At 38.0% G+C, this 19,956-nt stretch overlaps 1 protein-coding gene across 1 annotated transcript in view; it reads left to right on the top strand.

The window, feature by feature from the left end:
- LAMA2 (laminin subunit alpha 2) overlaps positions 1-19,956 on the top strand; it is a 296,182-nt gene that overhangs the window by 26,834 nt on the left and 249,392 nt on the right. Inside the window, exon 4 of the mRNA XM_035899887.1 lies at positions 6,078-6,320. Coding sequence (XP_035755780.1) covers positions 6,078-6,320 — 243 coding nt within the window. The remainder of the gene's footprint in view (positions 1-6,077; positions 6,321-19,956) is intronic.

Raw genomic sequence — 19,956 nt, 5'->3', positions numbered from 1 at the left:
CACAAGTCATACGAGGAACGGCTGAGGGAACTGGGGTTGTTTAGTCTGGAGAAGAGGAGGCTGAGGGGAGACCTGATCGCCCTCTACAACTACCTGAAAGGAGGCTGTAGTGAGGTGGGGGTCGGCCTCTTCTCCCTGGTAACAGATGATAGGACGAGGGGGAACGGTTTGAAGCTGCGCCAGGGCAGGTTTAGGCTAGACATTAGGAAAAACTTCTTCACCAAAAGGGTTATCAGGCTCTGGAATGGGCTGCCCAGGGAGGTGGTAGAGTCCTCATCCCTGGAGGTATTTAAAAGAAGGATAGATGAGGTGCTTAGGGACATGGTTTAGTGGTGGGATGTCAGGGTTAGGTTAAAGGTTGGACTCGATGATCTCAAAGGTCTTTTCCAACCAAAGTGATTCTATGATTCTATTTCTATTCTATGATAAGTGCATTGCAGATTTGTTTAGGTCTGTGATTCCTGATTCTTGGTCATCCTAGGTACTAGAAGTTACTGAATCTGGTATCCTGATGGATGCAAGGCTGTTGCAGCTCTGCCTTCTTGTTGAGATTGTAGCAGGGCAGAGCTCATATTTCTGAGAGGGTGAAACACACGCACACACACGCGGCGGCACAGAGGAACATAAATAGACCACAGTGCCCTCTCAGCACCCACGTGAACACACAGCCCTCGCACAAAGACTGCACATGCTGCCTCGCCCTGTGCTTCCTCTCCAGCTCGTTAGGATTAAAGCCAGCTAGGGGCACTTGTGTCCATCTGTGGATGCATACATGATACGCAACACTTCAGTAGCTGGCCTTAGGTAATCTATCCACTGGCTGGCCCCAGATCTCTCTGGGGTCCCCAGTTGCTGGCACCCAAACAGAAGAGCCTTGGAGATTTGCAGCCCTACTCTAATTGCTGGTACTTAGACCTCTTCTACTTGCTGGCTAGTCGAGCTTGAAATTAGCTCTTGGTCACACATACCCCCTCAAAAGAGGGAGTACACCTAAATGGTACACCTAATTACTCAGAAACAGGATTTAATCAGAAAATAGGGCAGATGTCAGTGATCGAGGTCAGGACAAACATGCTGACCAGCTAGTTTTTATCTCCTTTTACCTCCTTTTTCCTCTATCTTACACTTGTTCCTCCTCGATCCACCTTGATCCCTCCCTCTCCCTACTTCTGGTCCCTCCTAAAATGTTCCATAGCGAATCTCACCCATTTACACAATCACCTTAATTTATACACTCAAATAATGTTCTTGCCCCTGCTTCTCTTAATGAGTCATACTCCTCTGTACCCCATAACCCCCGTCAGCCTGCAGGGTGTTCTCAGTTGACTCATCCGGATGGATTTTGCATGGGGACAAGGGGTGTCTGCAGTGCTTTGCTGTCCCTAACAGCACTTTTGAATGGCTAGTTAAATAAATCTATGGAATGTTTAAGGCCACGAGTTTCAACAGTATTTATGCCAGCCTGTAAGGAAGCAAACCCATGCCCAAATTCTGCGCTCTTCTCAAAATGTTTACTTGACCACTGAACTGGAATAATAATCAACAACATAATATAATTACGTAAATAAGTAGATACACAGTTTACACAAGATTGCTGTTGGAAGCCTCCATTAGAGCTATTACATTCTTCTGTTAGGAAAATGAAATGGAAATACTTCTATAGAATTGTGTGGTACTGTATTTTTTTCTCTGATTTTATTCTGATTTACATGAACGGTTTCTGACTGAAGGATTTATTTTTTAAATAGAAGCACAGGTGGGAGTGAGACACAATGAGATTTCCTGCTTCACTAGCTAACCCTATGCAGATTAATGATTCACTTCAGCTCTATCTGAATAATATTAGTATAGCAAATTATCCTGTGTAGTAGGATGCACTTTTCTATGTCTTATGAGGCATTCATAAGAAGATACAGTGCTATAACTTATGGAACCGTTCCTCACAATATGTGCTTCACAGATCTCACTGCTGAGACAATTACCAGTGAAAATGAGACCCAAGGCTTGAGGATTATGTTGTCTATAATTTGGGAACAGCTTAAAGGACTATTTAGACTATTTCCCTCCCACTCCCATAATTACAGTGTGGTCACATGAGCAGAGAAGAAGAAAAAAGTGCCAGCTGCACTTTGGCAGCTGTGTTAATGGACTATTACATGGTATTAGGCAGCTTGGTGCTATTGCTCCATTTTCACATTTGTACCTGCAAACTTTGGTCTCCAGGTGACATTGCATTGGACTTGTATATAACCATGGCCTCAAGTTGTGCCAGGGCAGGTTTAGGTTGGACATCAGGAGAAATTTCTTCACCGCAAGGGTTGTTAAGCATTGGAACGGGCTGCCCAGGGAAGTGGTCGAGTCCTCATCTCTGGAGGTATTTAAAAGATGGGTAGATGAGGTGCCTAGGGACATGATTTAGTGGTGGGATGGCAGGATTAGGTTAAAGGTTGGACTTGATGATCTTAAAGGTCTTTCCTAACCTAAACGATTCTATGCTTCTATAACCAGATGTGCTCTAAGATTGTACAATTATTATATCAACTGACAAGTGATCAACTGACAGCTTATTGATTCTATTTGAAAAGTAAACCAGACATGCTCCATCAAATAATACCCTGTGGGAACAGAAGATCAGTGTTACAATTTACTAGGAATCTTGGCTCCAGAAAGCTGAGCAGGTTCACTTTTTTTTTGATTGTGGAAACAAATGCAGGAGAACTCAGTATTCTCATGCCACTACCCTCTAGCCAGTTGTATTATAGTAACCAGAACACCACTGGCTAAGCAACCCCACAATAGAAGAAGCTCTTGTACCTGAGGACAGTTTTCCAATTGGTTGGAAAGTCAGTGTTGCTTCCATGACATTGACTTGCCATTAATTTTAGTCAGTTTTTCTGCACTAGTAGTTATTGTCAACTTGTTTAGAAAGTGCATTAAAGCATGGGATACAGGATGTTTGTTGTCTGTGTCATAGCACTGCGATGAGCTGGTAGTGACTAGTGTAGCTGTCTAAGCTGGGAGAACCATCTTCCTGATTTGTGCTAAAGCTCTACAAGTCTAGTTGTCCCCCAAAGAAAATGTGGTTCTAAGAAGCATGGATTAGCATCCTGTAATTTCTTCAGCCTAACCGTAGTGAGAAAGATCAGGAATAATATGAACCAGGGCATGTTTTTGATGCATGTGCTTGCTCATCTTCCCTTGACTGCAATTAGCATTAACAGCCTACCAACATTTAAAAATTCTGGTCTTTAGTTCCAGCTCTATTTCTCTGCCCAGGAAATAATTTCATTTCGTACAAAACAGTGTTTCAGTTCCACTCATAAATAGAGACGTGAAAGACAAAAGAGAATGTTTCACATGTTGGTGGGTTGCAGATAGCTCGGCGCTGTTGCAGAAGCTGCTACAGGAACTCTCAGAGGCTGGGATAGTAGTAATAGACTGGATCAGGCCAAAAACTGTAATTGAATAGTAGTTAAAAACAACCCTTCATGTGTACTCTTTTATTTACCTTAACAAGCTTTTTTTGTTGTCAAGTTTAGATGAAGAGAAATAATGTTCACCCCTCTATGACCTGCAATATGCTGTTTTCTCTCCACTGCTTTTTTTCAGAAAATTTTGTTGCAGTTTCATTTACAAAGTATGCTAAAAATAATCAAAGCCAAAGGTATATAATAAATTGCAGTCAAACTGTACGCTATACCAGAAGGTAAGAAATGAGACTTCAAACAAATCTTCAGCAGAATGCGCAGGAAATGTTACTGAAATAGGGCTCTAATTTGAAAAGTAACTGTAGAAAGTTTTACTCTCCCACACAGCCTAGTGTTTCAAAGCAAGCAAACAAAAAAAGACTTCCTGTTGATTATGCCTCTTGGTCCCAGCGAGCCAATGCATCCAAGATGTTTGCAGAGCTAAATGCGTTTTTTGGCTCAAGGCAGTATTCAACATTGGATCTTCTGTGAAGTTTTGCATGTTTTAGGACTTCCGCAAAGGAAACTATATATGCGCACCTAAGATTATGGATTTATTGTCAGCTACGTCCTGAACCACAGATCTTCCGCGGTAGAAGCCCTAGCAATATGTTTAACCTTAGTTGTTACCCATTCAACATATAAGGAATAGTCTTAATATGAGAACCTGGGGTAAAAAAAACTAATTTAAATTTTTTTTAAAAAAGTATTTAGAAGTACTCTCTATTCTGAATGGCTGGAGCTGAAAGAGTTTATGTAGTTTGACTAGATCATGCTGGTGTAAAAGCAATTTACAATGTACATTGGATTCTTTACTCATGCAAAGGACAATTACAAAATAACTCTTGACTAGTTCCAGTAAACTAGTTCCTTAAAACATAGCTGTTGCTCATTATCTCCCTTAGGAATTAATAAATAATTAAACACTCCAGCTATTTTCTTTCATTTCAAAGAACTTAACTGGGGAGGAACAGTTTGGAGAGGTATATTAATGTGTTTTTCTCTCTTTATGGTAAACAATATTGGTGACAATGATCCAGTATAGTTACAGTTATAGTTGTTTGTGGCCACAATGGAATATTTCTATAAGTGAGTTTTAAGAGAGGAAAGGGCATTTGTGAAACAGGGGACAAGTAATTGCATGATTCCTGTTGAAACAATGGAATGGAACACAGGTTCCTCCTTGTCTCTGGAGATTTGCTTTTATGCTATTGAAGAAAAATATTGATAACTTGAGATAATCCTCCATGAATGCACAGTTACGCACATGTTTTTCAGGTCAAAATAAATACAGCCTCACCTGCTTCTTATTCCCACGAAAAAACTTTGGTTGTTAGTGGTTTGACTTCCTGCCTGAAGCTATTGTGGAACTTACCATCTTCTCAGCATCAGAGGGCATGAATGATAATTGGAGATAAACTTTTTTTTTGCCTCCATCATCAAATGTACTGTAGTATTTGCAGTACTCTGCCAGTTAACGTAATTTCTATTATATAATAATAATGCTGGTCATTAAAAAAATCCAGTTTGAGTCTTTTTACTGTTTCTTTCATTGATTACTGTAGGATCTTCTTTCACCAACATCCCTGATTGTCTAAGCATTCACAACAGATCTTGTGTGGACTAAGTCTGAATCACATAGCTTCTTTGCAACGACTATCCGATATAGAAAACCTTAAGTATTAAATCAACACTGTTCTCTCCATGACACCCTCTGGCATCCTCATGTGCAGACTCATAGCACTGCATCTTAAAAATATTAACTTGCTATATGTTCTGCTTTTCTAGTGGAAATGGCTGTTTCCTTTCCTTAGCTTCAGTTCTACTTCTGTAGCATCTAGATATTACTAGGTTAAAAAAAACCAAAACAAAACAAAACTGTGCCACTAATGTACGTCAGTCTGCAATTGCAATTGTGTTGTTTGAGGCTGGCATTCCAGCAAGCCTGTAAACAGAAATAAACCTTGATAAATCAATTGAATAGGCAGGTGAAATGAACCATAATGAGCATTGATTACATGCTTACATTCTGTTTATAGGGATATTTGATGTGTCTCTGTCCTATAAAGCTTATTTATGGCCACAGTGCTGAGTCATGTGATTGAAACAAGAATGTTTTATACAGTGATTTCAGCATGATGTGATTACCTTTCAGTAGCTTAAACCTATGTTTTTTTCTTAACAGCGATAAAGTTGTAAAAGAGTTTGGCAACTCTTAAACATTGCAGAAAGTGTGTATCTGTAAATACATGTACAGAAACAAACCCACTTCTACAAATCAAAAATAGTTGAAAACAAACTTTGCAAACATTTGGCTGAAACTGCAGCTTAGCAATTACCTACTAAGTTATGTGGAATTTAGAGTGCTTGTTAATTCTATTTTCAACGTCTCTGTTGGCCTAATGCAACTAATCTTTTTTCAGAATGTTAATGGAGAATTTATTTCTGTAGTTAAGGATTTTCAATGGAATCTGAGGCCATGCTGCATTTTTAGGGGAAAAAAAAAGTCAAACATTATCATATTTACTGTACTTAGTTCAGTAGCTATTAAGAAATTGGAATGAATTTATAATTATGTATTTACGTATATTTTTCACGTCTATTTTTCAGATTTTCCAGATTGCATATGTTATTGTGAAAGCAGCTAACTCACCTCGACCTGGGAATTGGATATTAGAGCGTTCACTGGATGGTATAGATTATCAACCATGGCAGTATTATGCTATCACAGACAGTGAGTGCCTGACACGCTACAACATTCATCCCCGTCCAGGAACTCCATCCTATATAAAAGATGATGAAGTCATATGCACTTCTTATTATTCCAAAATCCATCCTCTGGAGAATGGAGAGGTAAGATCAGATGTTATTCCATGCACCGTAACCTGGCAGAAAAAAAACCCTCTTTACTTAATTGGCAAACATCTGCCTTGAGTAGCCAGAGGTTTTTGGTGTGCTTGAGAAATGGGGAGGTAGTCTATTTGCAATTTAAAAAAACTCATCCTATGTGGTCCTATATGAATGCATACAAGGTACACTCTAATAAGCATATTCTACGAAGTAAACCAAGAGGTAAAAGACTTACTAGGTAGAAGTAGGCACTAGCACTTTCAGACAACTTTAGGTGCTTGATACATGTTCCTGTGTCACTCGTGAACAAAAGTGAGAGTACTGGGTAAAATCATGGACCCAGTGAAGTCATTAAAGACTTTTCTTTGAGTTGCATTTTCAGTCCGTGTCTATAAGCTAAGATGTTAAATAGTAATGATTTTACTTGGAGTTTAATTTATTGCATTCAAAGGCTTGTAACTGAGCCTCTGCCCCTGCATATACCTATTCATTCTTCTGTCAGGGGGCTCTGCTATTTCATTGTGAGTCCAGGTGCATGAATCATGGACCAGCCATTTGTTTTAACCGAGGGCGTAGGAAAAGATGTGGTGGAGGTGAGAATGAGGATCTGTGGTTGAAAGAACAAGGCAAATGTAACAACTGTAGCTGAAAAGACAGTATTTTCAGCCACTGAAAATGAAGAGAGGGAAAGCCATGTGTACCAAATTCCAACAACTGTATATTTTTTCACAGATTTTCTTTCCAACACTTGCTTTGCATACAACTTGGTAATTCAAGGAAATAACGTGACTGAATATGCACTGTTTATTTACAGATTCTTTGATGTCTAATGATGTTCTGTGAAATTTTAGCCTCAATATTTATCCTTCTGTTAATTTTTTCTGTTCTACTTTTTTAATGGCTTATCTCCATATAAAGAAGTACAAACTTGCTCTCTTCTGTTCCTCTACATGCAAAGCAACATTCATTTACAAAATTGTTAATACTATTATTTTTGAGTACTGGATATAGATACGTATAGTTGGTTTATGTTCACAGGAAATTTCCAATGCCAGCTGCAAAAATAGAAAAACACAAATTTCAATTAAAATATCCTGCCAATAAACTTTAAAAAGGTGTAAGCTTGGATCCAGAGGAGTCTCATATGAGTTACCAGATATTAAATCAGTTGCATATCTAGGAAAAATCATCGCAAATACTTTGTGTTTGTAGTTGTATCATTTGCAGTTGTGTCATTCGAATGGGTATTTGTTCTTGTAAAATCTAACAGGAGCAGATAAAGTGATATTAAAAGAAATAGTGCATATATACATGCTATGTTTTCAGAATGCTTCCAACTGGGTGCTTTTTGAGGGGTGAACAGAACATGAGTTAGCAGTTTATCACTTGCAAAGAAATTGTATGTGGTTTCTTTGGGAGGATATGTCTGCACTGAAAATATAATGCCAAAGTAATTATTCCAATAACTAATTTAATTTACATTGTTCAATTTCTTTTATTATCTAATTTTCTTGCGGACAGATATTGATTCCAGTAGTTTGCTGTCCTCTTGGTTAAACCAGTGCCTCCTTGTGTTCTTCATTGGCTGAGTTAAACAGCAAAGGGCTTTTATTCAGCATGCCGGTATATATCCATGACTGAAACATTGGCTTAAGGCATGTGGAATTGAGTGGAACTTAATTCCAATGTTAAGAGTGCAATTAATAATTTTTAACTTGGCCTGATGTGCTGTAATTGGTGTTCTGAACCTGGTAAATGCCCAGCATCTGATAAACAGTTTCTTTAAACAGGAAGAAGACTTTGAAGGGAGGAATGCATCTGTTCCATTCCCCTTGGAAAGGAGAATTGTTGGATACAGGCATACTCTATGAAAAGCATATGATTTAAGCCACCCTAAGTTAATTTTACCTCACACAGGTAGTTATTAATCTGAGATATGGCCCTAACAGAGAGAGAACATCTTGAAATGAAAAGCCTAAAGCTTAACTTTTGTAGTGACTGGAAGAGTATCATCCCACATGAATTAATCAGCTTACATTTTTAATAATATTCTTTTCATAAGTAAAACACTAGTTTCATCTGTCTGAGTAGCTATCGACTGCATTATGAAATATGTGGCATTAACACAGAATTAACCCAGGTTAATTCTTTTCCTTATTTCATCAAACATGTGATATGAAAAATAATACAAATCATACCAATATCAAATTTATTTGCAATTGTGCCATAGGTGGTATTTGCCTGGCTCCTGGTCTTTCAGTGGAACTACATCTGCATATAATTTATTTTTGTTCCAGAGTAGGACTTTTGTTCTAGATATTACAGGCATTTTGCAGACTGACAGAGTTATGAAATGTACATTAAGTACCTTTCCTTTGCTTCCCAACCCATGAGCTGTTCAGGCACACGATTCTGGTGTACGCTCAGGTAACCTGATGAGGTGCAGAAGGAGTATAGGTCGGCAAGTCAGTTCCAAAGCCAAATCTACATCTGCAGTAGTATCTTAAGTTAAAACTTGTCATCTTAGAAAAAGGAGAATTTGTTCCTTTCACGTATACTTTCAACAAACATTTTAGTCAGTGACTTGCTTGATTAGAGTATTTCCAGAAATGTTAATTCTAAGCAAAACATTTTGGGCATTTAATAGCATCACTATTTGCACCAGTAATATTCTCTTGGCCAATCACAGAATTAAAAACAACAACAACTAGAACAACAACAACAACAAGCAGACAACAACCAAACAAAAACCCCATGTGATTTATCTTCAGGTCAGTGTAACGAGCACAAGTTTAAGTTAGCTCAGTCAAATGTGAATAAACAATCTGTAGACCAAAATTTATTGAATTACGAATGAATTAATGGAAAATTGAACAACAACAGTTTCAGTATTAAAAAAAAGAAAAAGATAAGTTCTCAAATAAGAAAATTTCTCTGAAAGTGTAGACTTGAATGCAGAAAGTTCGTTAGCATTCCAGTTTCCATACTGCCTAAGGTCAGTGATACCTGAAAAAAATTGTAGGGAGACCAGAGTGTTTCTATATCACACTGACAAAGGTAGACTTTTACATTTGTATTTCTGATAAGCCATCAATAAATGTAAATGCTAAAGTTTCCCAAAATAGTATTTCAAAATGAAAAAGCAAGTTCCACTGTCTCAGTGTCCCCCAAGCCAGAAGAAGAACTAAAAGAGATCAGTTATATTAAGGAGTTACTTGTTAACTTTTACTGAATGGACGTTTCTTGCTTTAATGGTAATTCTTTTTGCCACTCTCTGAGAAAGAGTCGTTTATGTAAGGGTTAATAACTGGTGGGATGAGGCTGCTGTTTTCAGGTAAAGAAGAATGCCCATTTTGTGACATTTTCATCTTAACTTAAATGCCATATCAGAATGGTATTTCTTTTTTTCTCTATTTCCTCAGATCATCATTAGGTTGAGAACTAAAAATTAGTGGGTTACCATAGTGATTCTTGCTTCATTTCCCTGACACAGGAGCCTCTGATGTTTACATCTAGTTTGTACCTTTTTTATGGAAATCTTTCTTCTTCTGCAGGACTACAATTTGTGTCACAGCTTCTTTACCTTGATGACTAGTTGGATGTAAGGCTCTGAACATTAACTTTCAATGTCATAATTTTTTTTTGTGAGATGTATGAAGATTTTCTTTAGTAAATGCTTGTTTGAACTAGCACGTATAGTATTTGTATTTTGATACATAGGAATCTTCCCTCTTGCTTGAAGTTGTTTCAAAGCTGGACCCTCTGAAGTCTTCAGGTGCACCAGCTTATCACTATATCATGTTAGGAAAATGTATATCTTTTCATAGAAAATGACACGATTTACCTGAGCTGTAGTTTGGTAGGAAATAAAATAGAAGGTTACACTTAGAAAAAGCATTCTTCAAACATACATATTTTAGAGTATTTTGTATAGGCTAGGAGAAAATATTTAGGTAAAACATAATTTTTTTGTGGTTTCGTTAATATAAAGTAATTGTGCAAGCAGAGATTGAAAGTCAAATCTAGTGAAGACAGTGGGAGAGCACTTGCTTTTACTGAGAAGAAGACAAAAACGTCATATTCTGCGAAACATTGAGTTTCTCTACGAGGCTTTCTGGAAGTACAAAAAGCAAGAGGAAGGCTATGAATTTCATTCCCACCTTATTAAATCTCAATTGGAATAGCCAGTTGACTCTCTGGTCCATATTAGTGTCATCACGTAGAGGATTTCTGACAGAGAGTTGTTTTTCAAAAATTATAATCATTATTGTTGCGTGGAAGGTAAGTAAACTTACAAGGAGAAGAAATCCCTCCCTCTTTGTGGGCAAAATCTGTCTTCAAGAAGATGCTTCCTCGAAGGATGTTTCTGCAGTTGAGTAGAGTTTAGGTTATGTGGAAATTACAGATACTGAGCATTATTTGTCAGCTTGGTAGGCAGATTTCGTGTGAAAAGGAGGGATTAAGAGAGCAGAAGCTGAAGTGGCTGTAGATGAGGAATACTTTTCCTTCAAAAGTGTTTGTGTGTGTAAGTGTGTGGGTGTAGCCAATGGAAAAATCTGTTGGCGGGACACAGAGATAACACAGGTTGCAGTCCCAGTTGCCCTTTGCCAGAGTTATCAGATGCAAGGTGTTCTCCTGAAGTTCTTGCTCAGGGTAGGATTGCTGTCTAGTTTCTACCTCCTGGTTATTTAGTCAGCGCTTGCTCTTAACCTTGTTGTAGAGACTAGATGAACAGGACAACAATGTCGAAACTTTCCCTGGATGTTTTTGCCCCTACCCAAGGCAGAGATAGGTTAGAGATCTGTCTGTCTATATCCCAGTCCTTAGTGAAAGCTTTTACATTTATAATTTTTTTTTTTTTAATCTCATACTTCCCCATCACCACACACACTTGTGCAACTGTGAGTTTTTTGGCTTTCCATCACATTGTTACTTGTTTTGTTCTATTTCATATTTCAAGGAAGAATGAAACCGAGATGTAGATTAGCTGTATCAGGATGCTGTGAACATCACTCCCTGCTGATTGCTGCAATACTAATTTGGTATCATGAGAAGAAATCCATAAAAGTATCTCTGCCACAAATTGTAACCGATGAAGAAAGCCATATACTTGTAATCATTGCAAAGAGGCAATGAAGAAGTGAAATTTCAGGATTCAGTAAATATTTCCTCTACTGAATGAGAGAAACAATCTCTGATCCTCCTGTGTGAGATGCTTTTCATAAGTAATTTTCAGTTGCTGAGAATGATCCACCTTGACATTTAAAGATCGAAAAATTGAAAGGCATTAGCCTTATATTTGAAGGAAAGTAATCTGATTCTAGAAGTGAGAATGCTGCCTAGTTGCAGTATGCCAAGTATACCAAATTTCCAAAATGGTTGTCTAGACACTTCAGATCAAACACAGCCCCAGGTGTTGCTTGTTTCTTTTCAGCAAGTGGCATTTGTGAAGCAATCAATGTGAATATCAGATAGTTGATATACTATATTGATAATGACTATCAGACCGTTATTAAAGAGATAATATATTGCACATCTGGTACTTACACTTTTTTGAGTAGCACAGCCCAAATGCACCTTCTAAATGACCAATAGGTGTTAAAGCACTGGCTTATTTACTTCAACAATGTCAACCTTCTTTCAGCATTACATTTACTGTGTAGACCAAATGAAAAAAAAAAGTTATACCCACAGAGGAATATGCAGCATTTTTGCTTTTTAATAAGTAAAGCAGTGCATGAAAATGGATTTTAAAATAACTTCGATTATTCAGGTGAGACCTCACCTGGAGCACTGCGTCCAGCTCTGGAGCCCTCAGCACAAGAAGGACATGGAACTGTTGGAGCGGGGCCAGAGGAGGGCCACAAAAATGAGGGGGCTGGAGCACCTCTCCTGTGAGGACAGGCTGAGAGAGTTGGGCTTGTTCAGCCTGGAGAAAAGAAGGCTGTGGGGAGACCTGACTGCGGCCTTTCAGTACTTAAAAGGGAGCCTATAGGAGAGGGGGAAAATCTTTTTAGTAGGGCCAGCTGTGACAGGACAAGGGGTAATGGTTTTAAACTAAACCAGGGTAGGTTTAGACTAGATATAAGGAAGAAATTCTTTACAATGAGGGCAGTGAAACACTGGAACAGGTTGCCCTGGGGAGGTGGTGGAGGCCCCATCCCTGGAAGCATTCAAGACCAGGTGGATGGGGCTCTGAGCAACCTGATCTAGTTAGCGGTGTTCCTGCTCCCTGCAGGGGGCTTGGACTAGATGACCTCTAGGGGTCCCTTCCAACCCAAAACATTCTATGATTCAATGATTCTAGATATTAGAGCTGTATTTTATATCCAGTATTTTTCAGCTCATGGGATTTCCTCATCCTTACGTGTTTTGCACTTTTCATACTGTTGATGAGTCCATATTCCAAATACTTTTCCATCATTACCTCAGACCCCTCTGGAGTTCTTGCATTCCTAATACCCTTTGGCAATTAGTTCCATATATCTGGTACCTGTTGTACAAAGAATCACCTCCTTTTTTTCATTTCACTTGGCTACCACTGGTTTCATTTGATGAACAGCAGTTCTTTTACTGGAAGATTTGGTGAGCAGTCAATCTGTAATCACTTTCCTCCTGTCATTCATAATTTTATAGATTTCTGTCATACTTTTACTTAAATCATCTATTTTCCAGGCTGGAGTCCTACCCTATTCTGTTGTTATTTTATGTGGAAGTTATTAATTCATTTCATCATCTTCTTAACCTTCTCTGAACTTTTTCCAGTATGTACATGCTCATTTTAAGATGAGGTGACAGTGGTGTTCAAGGTGTGGGTGAACCACAGATATAGTGGTCTAATTATGCTTTCTACTTGTGATCTCCTAAAAGCTTGCTTCCGATGTCCTATTTTGGATTGCTGCTGAGCATTGTTGCACTCTGAAGTCTATTGTTTTCTCTAGGAAAATATAATAAGGATTTCACTTAAAAATATGAATAGCTTACCCCTAAATTCTGTACCACTTCTGCTTTACTGGCTTTCTTTCCAACTTCAGGTGTTAAAATTCCCACTTAGTTTCCTTCCTCTTGCTGATCTTTTACTCCTTTTTCACCTCTTTGTGATGTCTACCTACCAGATTGTATGTACTTCCTCTCTAAATTTTTTTGTTTAAAATAATTTTTGCTTCAAATTTACTTCTTCACCTTATATAATTCTGAGAGATTCACTTTTCTCACCTTTCCTACAACTCTTAAAGGACTAAGATGCCAAAGCATCTTATTTCCTGAGGAGGAGTTTCAGACATTGATTCCAGAGCAAGAGAGAATACTAGTCAGTAGAGTCAGTTGGTGTGGCTTCACCTTGAATAGTGTGTGCAGTTCTGGGCCCCAGAAGGCCGTGAAGGTCCTTGAATGCACCCAGAGGAGAGCAACAAGGCTGGTGAAGGGGCTGGAAGGCATGTTCTGTGAGGAGCAGCTGAGGACTTCAGGTTTGTCAAGTTTGGAGAGAAGGAGGCTGAGGGGAGACCTCATTGCCCTCTGCAGCTTCCTGAGGAGGTGATGCGGAGAGGGAGGTGCTGAGCTCTTCTCCCAGGGATCCAGTGATAGGACACATGGGAATGGTTCAAAGCTGCGGCAGGGGAGGTTTAGACTGGACATTAGGATGCATTTCTTTATCAAGAGGGCGGTCAAACATTGGAACAGGCTTTCTAGAGAGGTGGTCGATGCCCCAAGCCTGTCAGTGTTGAAGAGGCATTTGGACAGTGCCCTTAACAACAGGCTTTACCTTTTGGTCAGCCCTGAAGCAGTCAGGCAGCTGGACTAGGTGGTCGTTGTAGGTCCCTTCCAACTGAAATAGTCTGTTGTGGTCTATTCTAGTCTAATTCAGCTCCCTCTTTTTTTTTTAAAAAACAGATCTAGTGTTAAATGAAAAGTACTTGGCAATATTTTCAGAAAAATGTTAACACTAATACACCATGCTTATGAAGGATTTCTGAGATGACTGATGGCTGATCAGTAAACTGCATAGTATTTCCATGTTCGCAAAGGTAAAAATTAGAAGAAACACTTTGGCAAGAGCTGTCTATGTGAACAACGGAGCCTAAAGTTTGCCGAGTCCGGATGCTAGCCTTTGACAAGAAAATTCTTCCTGCCTACTGCACGGCCGTAGCGAGCACTAAGGCTGAAGCAGAGGACTGACAGGCAGGGGAGTTATGGTGGGAATTAAGTAACCTGTCTCCTTCCTTTTCCGCAAATGAGTTTTCCTGTCACTGTTATTATAGGTGTGAGAATGATACTGCAATGAAGGTGATGCTTCAGTGCTGCTCCTTCAAATGCTTAACCTCTTACTCCTCCTGGGATGGTAGCAATGTAAGTGTGAGGTCAAAAAAACAAAATACTGTTTCTGTGGTAATAAAGCCTAGTCTGTATGAACACATTCATTTGTCTTTATTTTCTTCAGTCAAGTGGAAATTCAAAGTGTGTACTAAACATGTAAAGAAAACAAAATAAACAGAAACAAGTTCCTTGATAGTAATGTTTATTTTGTTCACTTGTCATACTACTTGAATGCTCGTACTCTGCCCCTTTTTAAATGTGTCTCTCTGCTGCACGTTTCAGTTCACTTTCAACTTCCCCGTAATTTGCTGTTTGCTGAGCTAGGCTCGGACAAATGATGCCAGGAACATTGAACTCTGCTGCTTCCCAATGTTTTCTTGCTAGTTTTCTCCTCTTCATCCTGTAGTGCTTGTCCTGTTCACTGTAGTCTCATTGGTTTACAGAGAGGGAAGGGAAGAAAAAGAGACTTGCAAATGGACTCTTAAGTCCATTATCCCCACAGCCAGATTTAGTAATTTTTCACTAGGAGTCTAAGACTGTCAATGCTAAGAGGACAGAGGGTCAGAATTTTTCGAAGAACTCAAAATTGAAACTTATTCAGTTGCAGACTGAAAATTCTGTGGTGATTTTTTCCCTAATAATAAATGATACAGATGCTGCAGTGTTTCTAAAAAAAATTGTATAAGAGTTTGTGGATTGCAGTATTGATACAGTCTTTATAATTCCTATTTTTAGATCGATCCTCTCAGCTCCTAACATGCATTCAGCATCTTGTCTTTATTGTGAAATCATTTTCTAGAGGCTGAACTGTCAGTTCCCCTTGAGCAACAGCGATAGGTTTCTTTGCAATTGCTTCAGATGCAGAAAAAGCATCTGTACAGTAAAAAGTAAGGCCAGCAATCTCTCTCTCAGTGCCCTCAACTGCAATCACCCTAGGCATTTCTGTTAAGTAAGCTAAATTTCCATATATTTGACGTGCATCTCTGTATGTTTCCTTTGTGTATTTGTGGTTATGGCATATGTTGTCTGGTACCAGTATTTTGTTGATATATTGTCATTGCAAAAAATGGATGATACAAAAAAACCTAGGTAACAATCTATTCTTAATGGATGAAACTGTTCAGAAATTTAAGCTGGTTCTGCTACCAGCATCACAGTTTAGACAAAGATGTTAGACAAAGAATAATGAATGCAGTCTGAGTCAGAAATTCCAAAATAGGGTCCTGTGAACAACTTTTTTTCAGCTTGACGTCTGAACAGGGAGAATAACAATTTTAAATTATTCAGATTTTTTTTCAAAACAGTGAAAGGGAATTTTTTATTTTGATCAGTGTGAGTTGTTCAGTGTGATACAAGATGAAAACACTTTATTTGGTCATTTTAACTTTTTTTTTAAAAAATGCAAAGGCAATGAAAAAAATTTCACAAAACTGTGAATGGAGGACATCTGACAGTCTTTTGCCTAGAAAGCAAAAAAAAGCTTGATCTGGTAGGGATCTTATCAGATGCAGTCCTTGCACCCAAGAACATGTGCTGCTTTCCAGGTTTTTAGCACTACTTCCCAGGTTTTTAGCATACGTTTAGTCAGGCTATCTAGCCAGGTGGCATAGCTTCATTTTATAAAAATATAATGCAACAGGTTTTCTCTGGACTGAAATCCAAGTGTCCCATCAGCTTAGGATCATTCTCATCTCCTTGCTTTTCTGTCTTACATGGACAGTTAGTATTTTGTAGTGATTAGTAATGGGGACAGCCAACAGGATCCTTACATAAATGATGCCTATTATTAAAGATCTTTCCACTGAAGTCAATAACCTTTGGATCAGGTCTTTTGTGAAGACTGTTTTTCTCATTTAATTCAGTGTTCCACACTTCAGTGGTTAAACAGTCTCTGCTTAACATTCTGGATTACATCATACTTTGTTCTCCCTATTGGTGTTGGTTTATATTTTGTTTGCTTCCCCTCCCACCCCCATCTTCTGTCTACAGCAGCGTCAGGAAGTCCTACGGTCAAGCTGTGGTTTTGGGTATCATCTCTTTGTGTATGATTGGTCTCAGTGAAATGACTGTGATAACTTCTACTTGTGAGACTCCTTTTTTGAGTCTTTTAAAAGCATAGCTTAGCCGAAAAAGTTACTTGTATGTACCAGGAAGGGATAGAATATAATTTTTTTTCAAGAATTTTGGCACTTAAGCTTTTAGCTGGTCCAAAATTTCCAGTTAGAACAACCATGAAAGAAACAGTTTACAAAAAGAAATAAAACGGATTTGAGGTTTGGACAAAGATCCAGGTCTAGTTCACTTTGTTGCTTTCTGTTTTTTGTCTTTTTTTAATTTGACTTAGTAAGACTAAACTTGAGTAGCTAATCTGAGGGGGAAAAAAAGACATTTAACAAATGACTGCCAAATAAATGGATTAATTTTACATATTCTATGTACACAATGCTATATTGCCTCACTAATATAAAATTATTAACATTTCCTGATTTCCTAATAGACATTTGTAGATAAGTAAAGTGAAAAAACAAAGTAAGCATTTGACATGCGTGCTTGGTATCATAGGAGAATTTTGAAAACATCTAGAATTTAATTTAAGACAACTTTAAATGATTTTATTATGCATGATGAGAATAGTCTTTGCAATAATTTATTCAAATCTTGTACAACTGATCTTGCAAGTCAGTAATTTTATAATTGCATTATAGCAACATTCACTGTTAATTTTTGCCTGAGAAAAGGAAAACTTACCATAATATTTTTAAGTTGATAGTTCATACTAAACTTCAGTTTCTGATATTTAATATTATAGAAAAAAAGAATGGACATAAAATATACAGTGTACTTCTAAATTATGCACCAAAGAGGAAACAACCATGGAAAACTACATATAAGTATTATAGCAGTCTCCCATTATTGCAAAAACAAGAGGAAGGATATTTACTGGTACATCTGCGTGGGCCAAGTTGGAATGAAAGTTTCTTTTGTGTCGTTAGTCAGACAGTCCACTTTCCTATCTTGGCATGTCTTCTGTCTCTGAGCAGAAATTCATGTCGTAATTTCTGCCATTTCTGGAAAAACCTGATTAGTTATATGAATCATAAAACTTAAAAAGTAATAAAGTTGCAATATGCAAAGTACGTACTATACAGAGCAGTCTTTCAGTTTGAAGAGTCAAATTGAGTAGATGACTTACCTTTTTTCTTTAGCATCCATCATTGACTGATCTTAATGCTTACTGCAAAGAGATGAGTGTTGCACATCTTTGTATAGATCTATGGTACTTTTTCCAAATCATAAAAGGAGGACTCATGCCTGTAAATGTAGTTTATAACTCAACATACTCTTTTAGTTTTGCAAAAGGAAATGGTACACCTAAGTCTTGGTATTTACTTGCAATTACTGAAACCTGTCTTCTTGTTGGGTCTGGTAGCTGATTTTTGGACAGTAGTAGATTTCATTCCAGCAGCAAAACAAGAACACTGCGTACTTGGTAACTCGGTGAGTTTTTTTCTCTTCTTGATTAGCGGAACTGAAGATCCCCAGTGGGTGGTTGTTTTGGGGGGTGGGGGAACTGATACTTGAAGACCTCTCCCAGACAACTAAAATACTTAATAGAAGAATTTGCTTTAATGAAATACTATTTGTAAACACTTTCCACTAAGAGGTAAACCCACAAACATTTATTTACTTTGGCTTTCTATCTGTTGCATTTTGTGCAGGGTTATTGTTCTGAGATGAGAAAATTATAACACAACTTTCTATGGGGGTTTTTTTTGTCTTTTTTTTTGAGTAGTTGTTAACAGTCCTGGATAATTACTGGGAGAAAGAATAGCTTAATTCTTGTTTTTAATGAGTCTGGTGGCCAAAGGCATAGAAGGGCTTACAGACCTGGTAAGGATGATAAGCAGCTGAGACATGCAGATATGAGCAAGGAAAAAGCAGTAAAGGTTATAAGGTAATTTAAACCCAAAGGCAGGGAGAAAAACTCTGTATTGTCAAAAAATGATTTTTTTTTAAAGGTAGAATTTGTTAAAATCCAGGTGGGCTACATGGAGTAATTTTGATCAGTAAAATCTCACTGAAGCAGGGACACACGAATAGGTCAGCCTGAGGCCACCTGTCGGTATGTTTTCATGTCAGTGCAAAGGAATTTTATGTAAAAGAAAATCAAAAGCAAACAGCATAGTTTATATGGTGTTTTCAGTTTAAATGGTAAGTGTCACGGAAAATCAATAGAAGGAAAGTTAGTCAATGAGACACTGTAATAGCAACGGACAAATTCTTTGATTGTGGCCTAGTCTCTCGAACACATGAATGAAGAAAGCACAGAGCCATGCTGGGTAAGTAGACAAATTGTATCAGCAAACAACGCTGTGTCTGAGAAAATTGATGTTTCATGCCTGAGTAATAGTAGAAAAAGTTAGGACTGCAGTACTACTTAATCAAGGTGGTGAAACCAACTAAGGAGGTTGTGAAGGCAAAAATGAAGGCAAAAATAAACACCATAGTGAAAAAGTAAACTACAGTTAGCTTCCCATAGGCTGGCTAACTGCCATGATGGAATAGAGGCTGATTTTTGAGCGCCCTTAAATGTTCTTCCAAGAAGCAGTCTAATTAGAGAATTTAGAACAAGGGAAGCAACTCAAAATGTTGCAAGAAGAGTGCAAGACAGGCTAGTTCAAAATCCTGTTATTTAAACACTGTTCTGTAAAGCGGCAATAATATTCCCACTGTTTGATGTGCTTCTAAAAAAATTTGGAAAGATAGTCAAAAAGCTAAAGCGATCTCTAAGGGTGGAAATATATTTTTATGTTTTCTTCTTATGCACACTACTAAGAATAAATCTCAGAGTATCCAAAAAGGTAGCAGGATAAGATACCTGAGTAAATAACAGGCATTAGAAACCAAAAGACATCATATAAAGACCTCTTGTCCTAGCAAGGAAAGTAGGAATTTTGAAAATTAACATAAAATCACAGTAAGGCAAAAGAAAGAGCAAGAACCAAAATACTGCCCTTCCATACCAAGAAAATGACTGTGCTGAAGGCCTAAAAAACAATATGAGAAGCTTTTTCAAGCATATCAGAATAATAAAGCTGATGATAGGCGATTGAGATGTAATAGGAATGCCAAGGACAGAAAGTCCATAGCAGGTGAATTCTGTGGCTTGAGCTCCCTACGGAGGGACATAAAGGAGTAGCCACAGTAGAGCTTTTCTGTGCTCTAGGAGAAGTTGGAGGAACTTCTGAAGGAAGAACAGTTTTAAAAGAACAGTTTAAAAGCCCTGGCAAACTTGCTCCCAGCTTTTATTGCTGAGAACGATGTC

Source organism: Egretta garzetta, unplaced genomic scaffold (assembly GCF_000687185.1).
Source record: "Egretta garzetta isolate BGI_Z169 unplaced genomic scaffold, ASM68718v1 scaffold397, whole genome shotgun sequence".
Taxonomy (NCBI): domain Eukaryota; kingdom Metazoa; phylum Chordata; class Aves; order Pelecaniformes; family Ardeidae; genus Egretta; species Egretta garzetta.
This window is presented reverse-complemented; position numbering and strand designations above follow the sequence as displayed.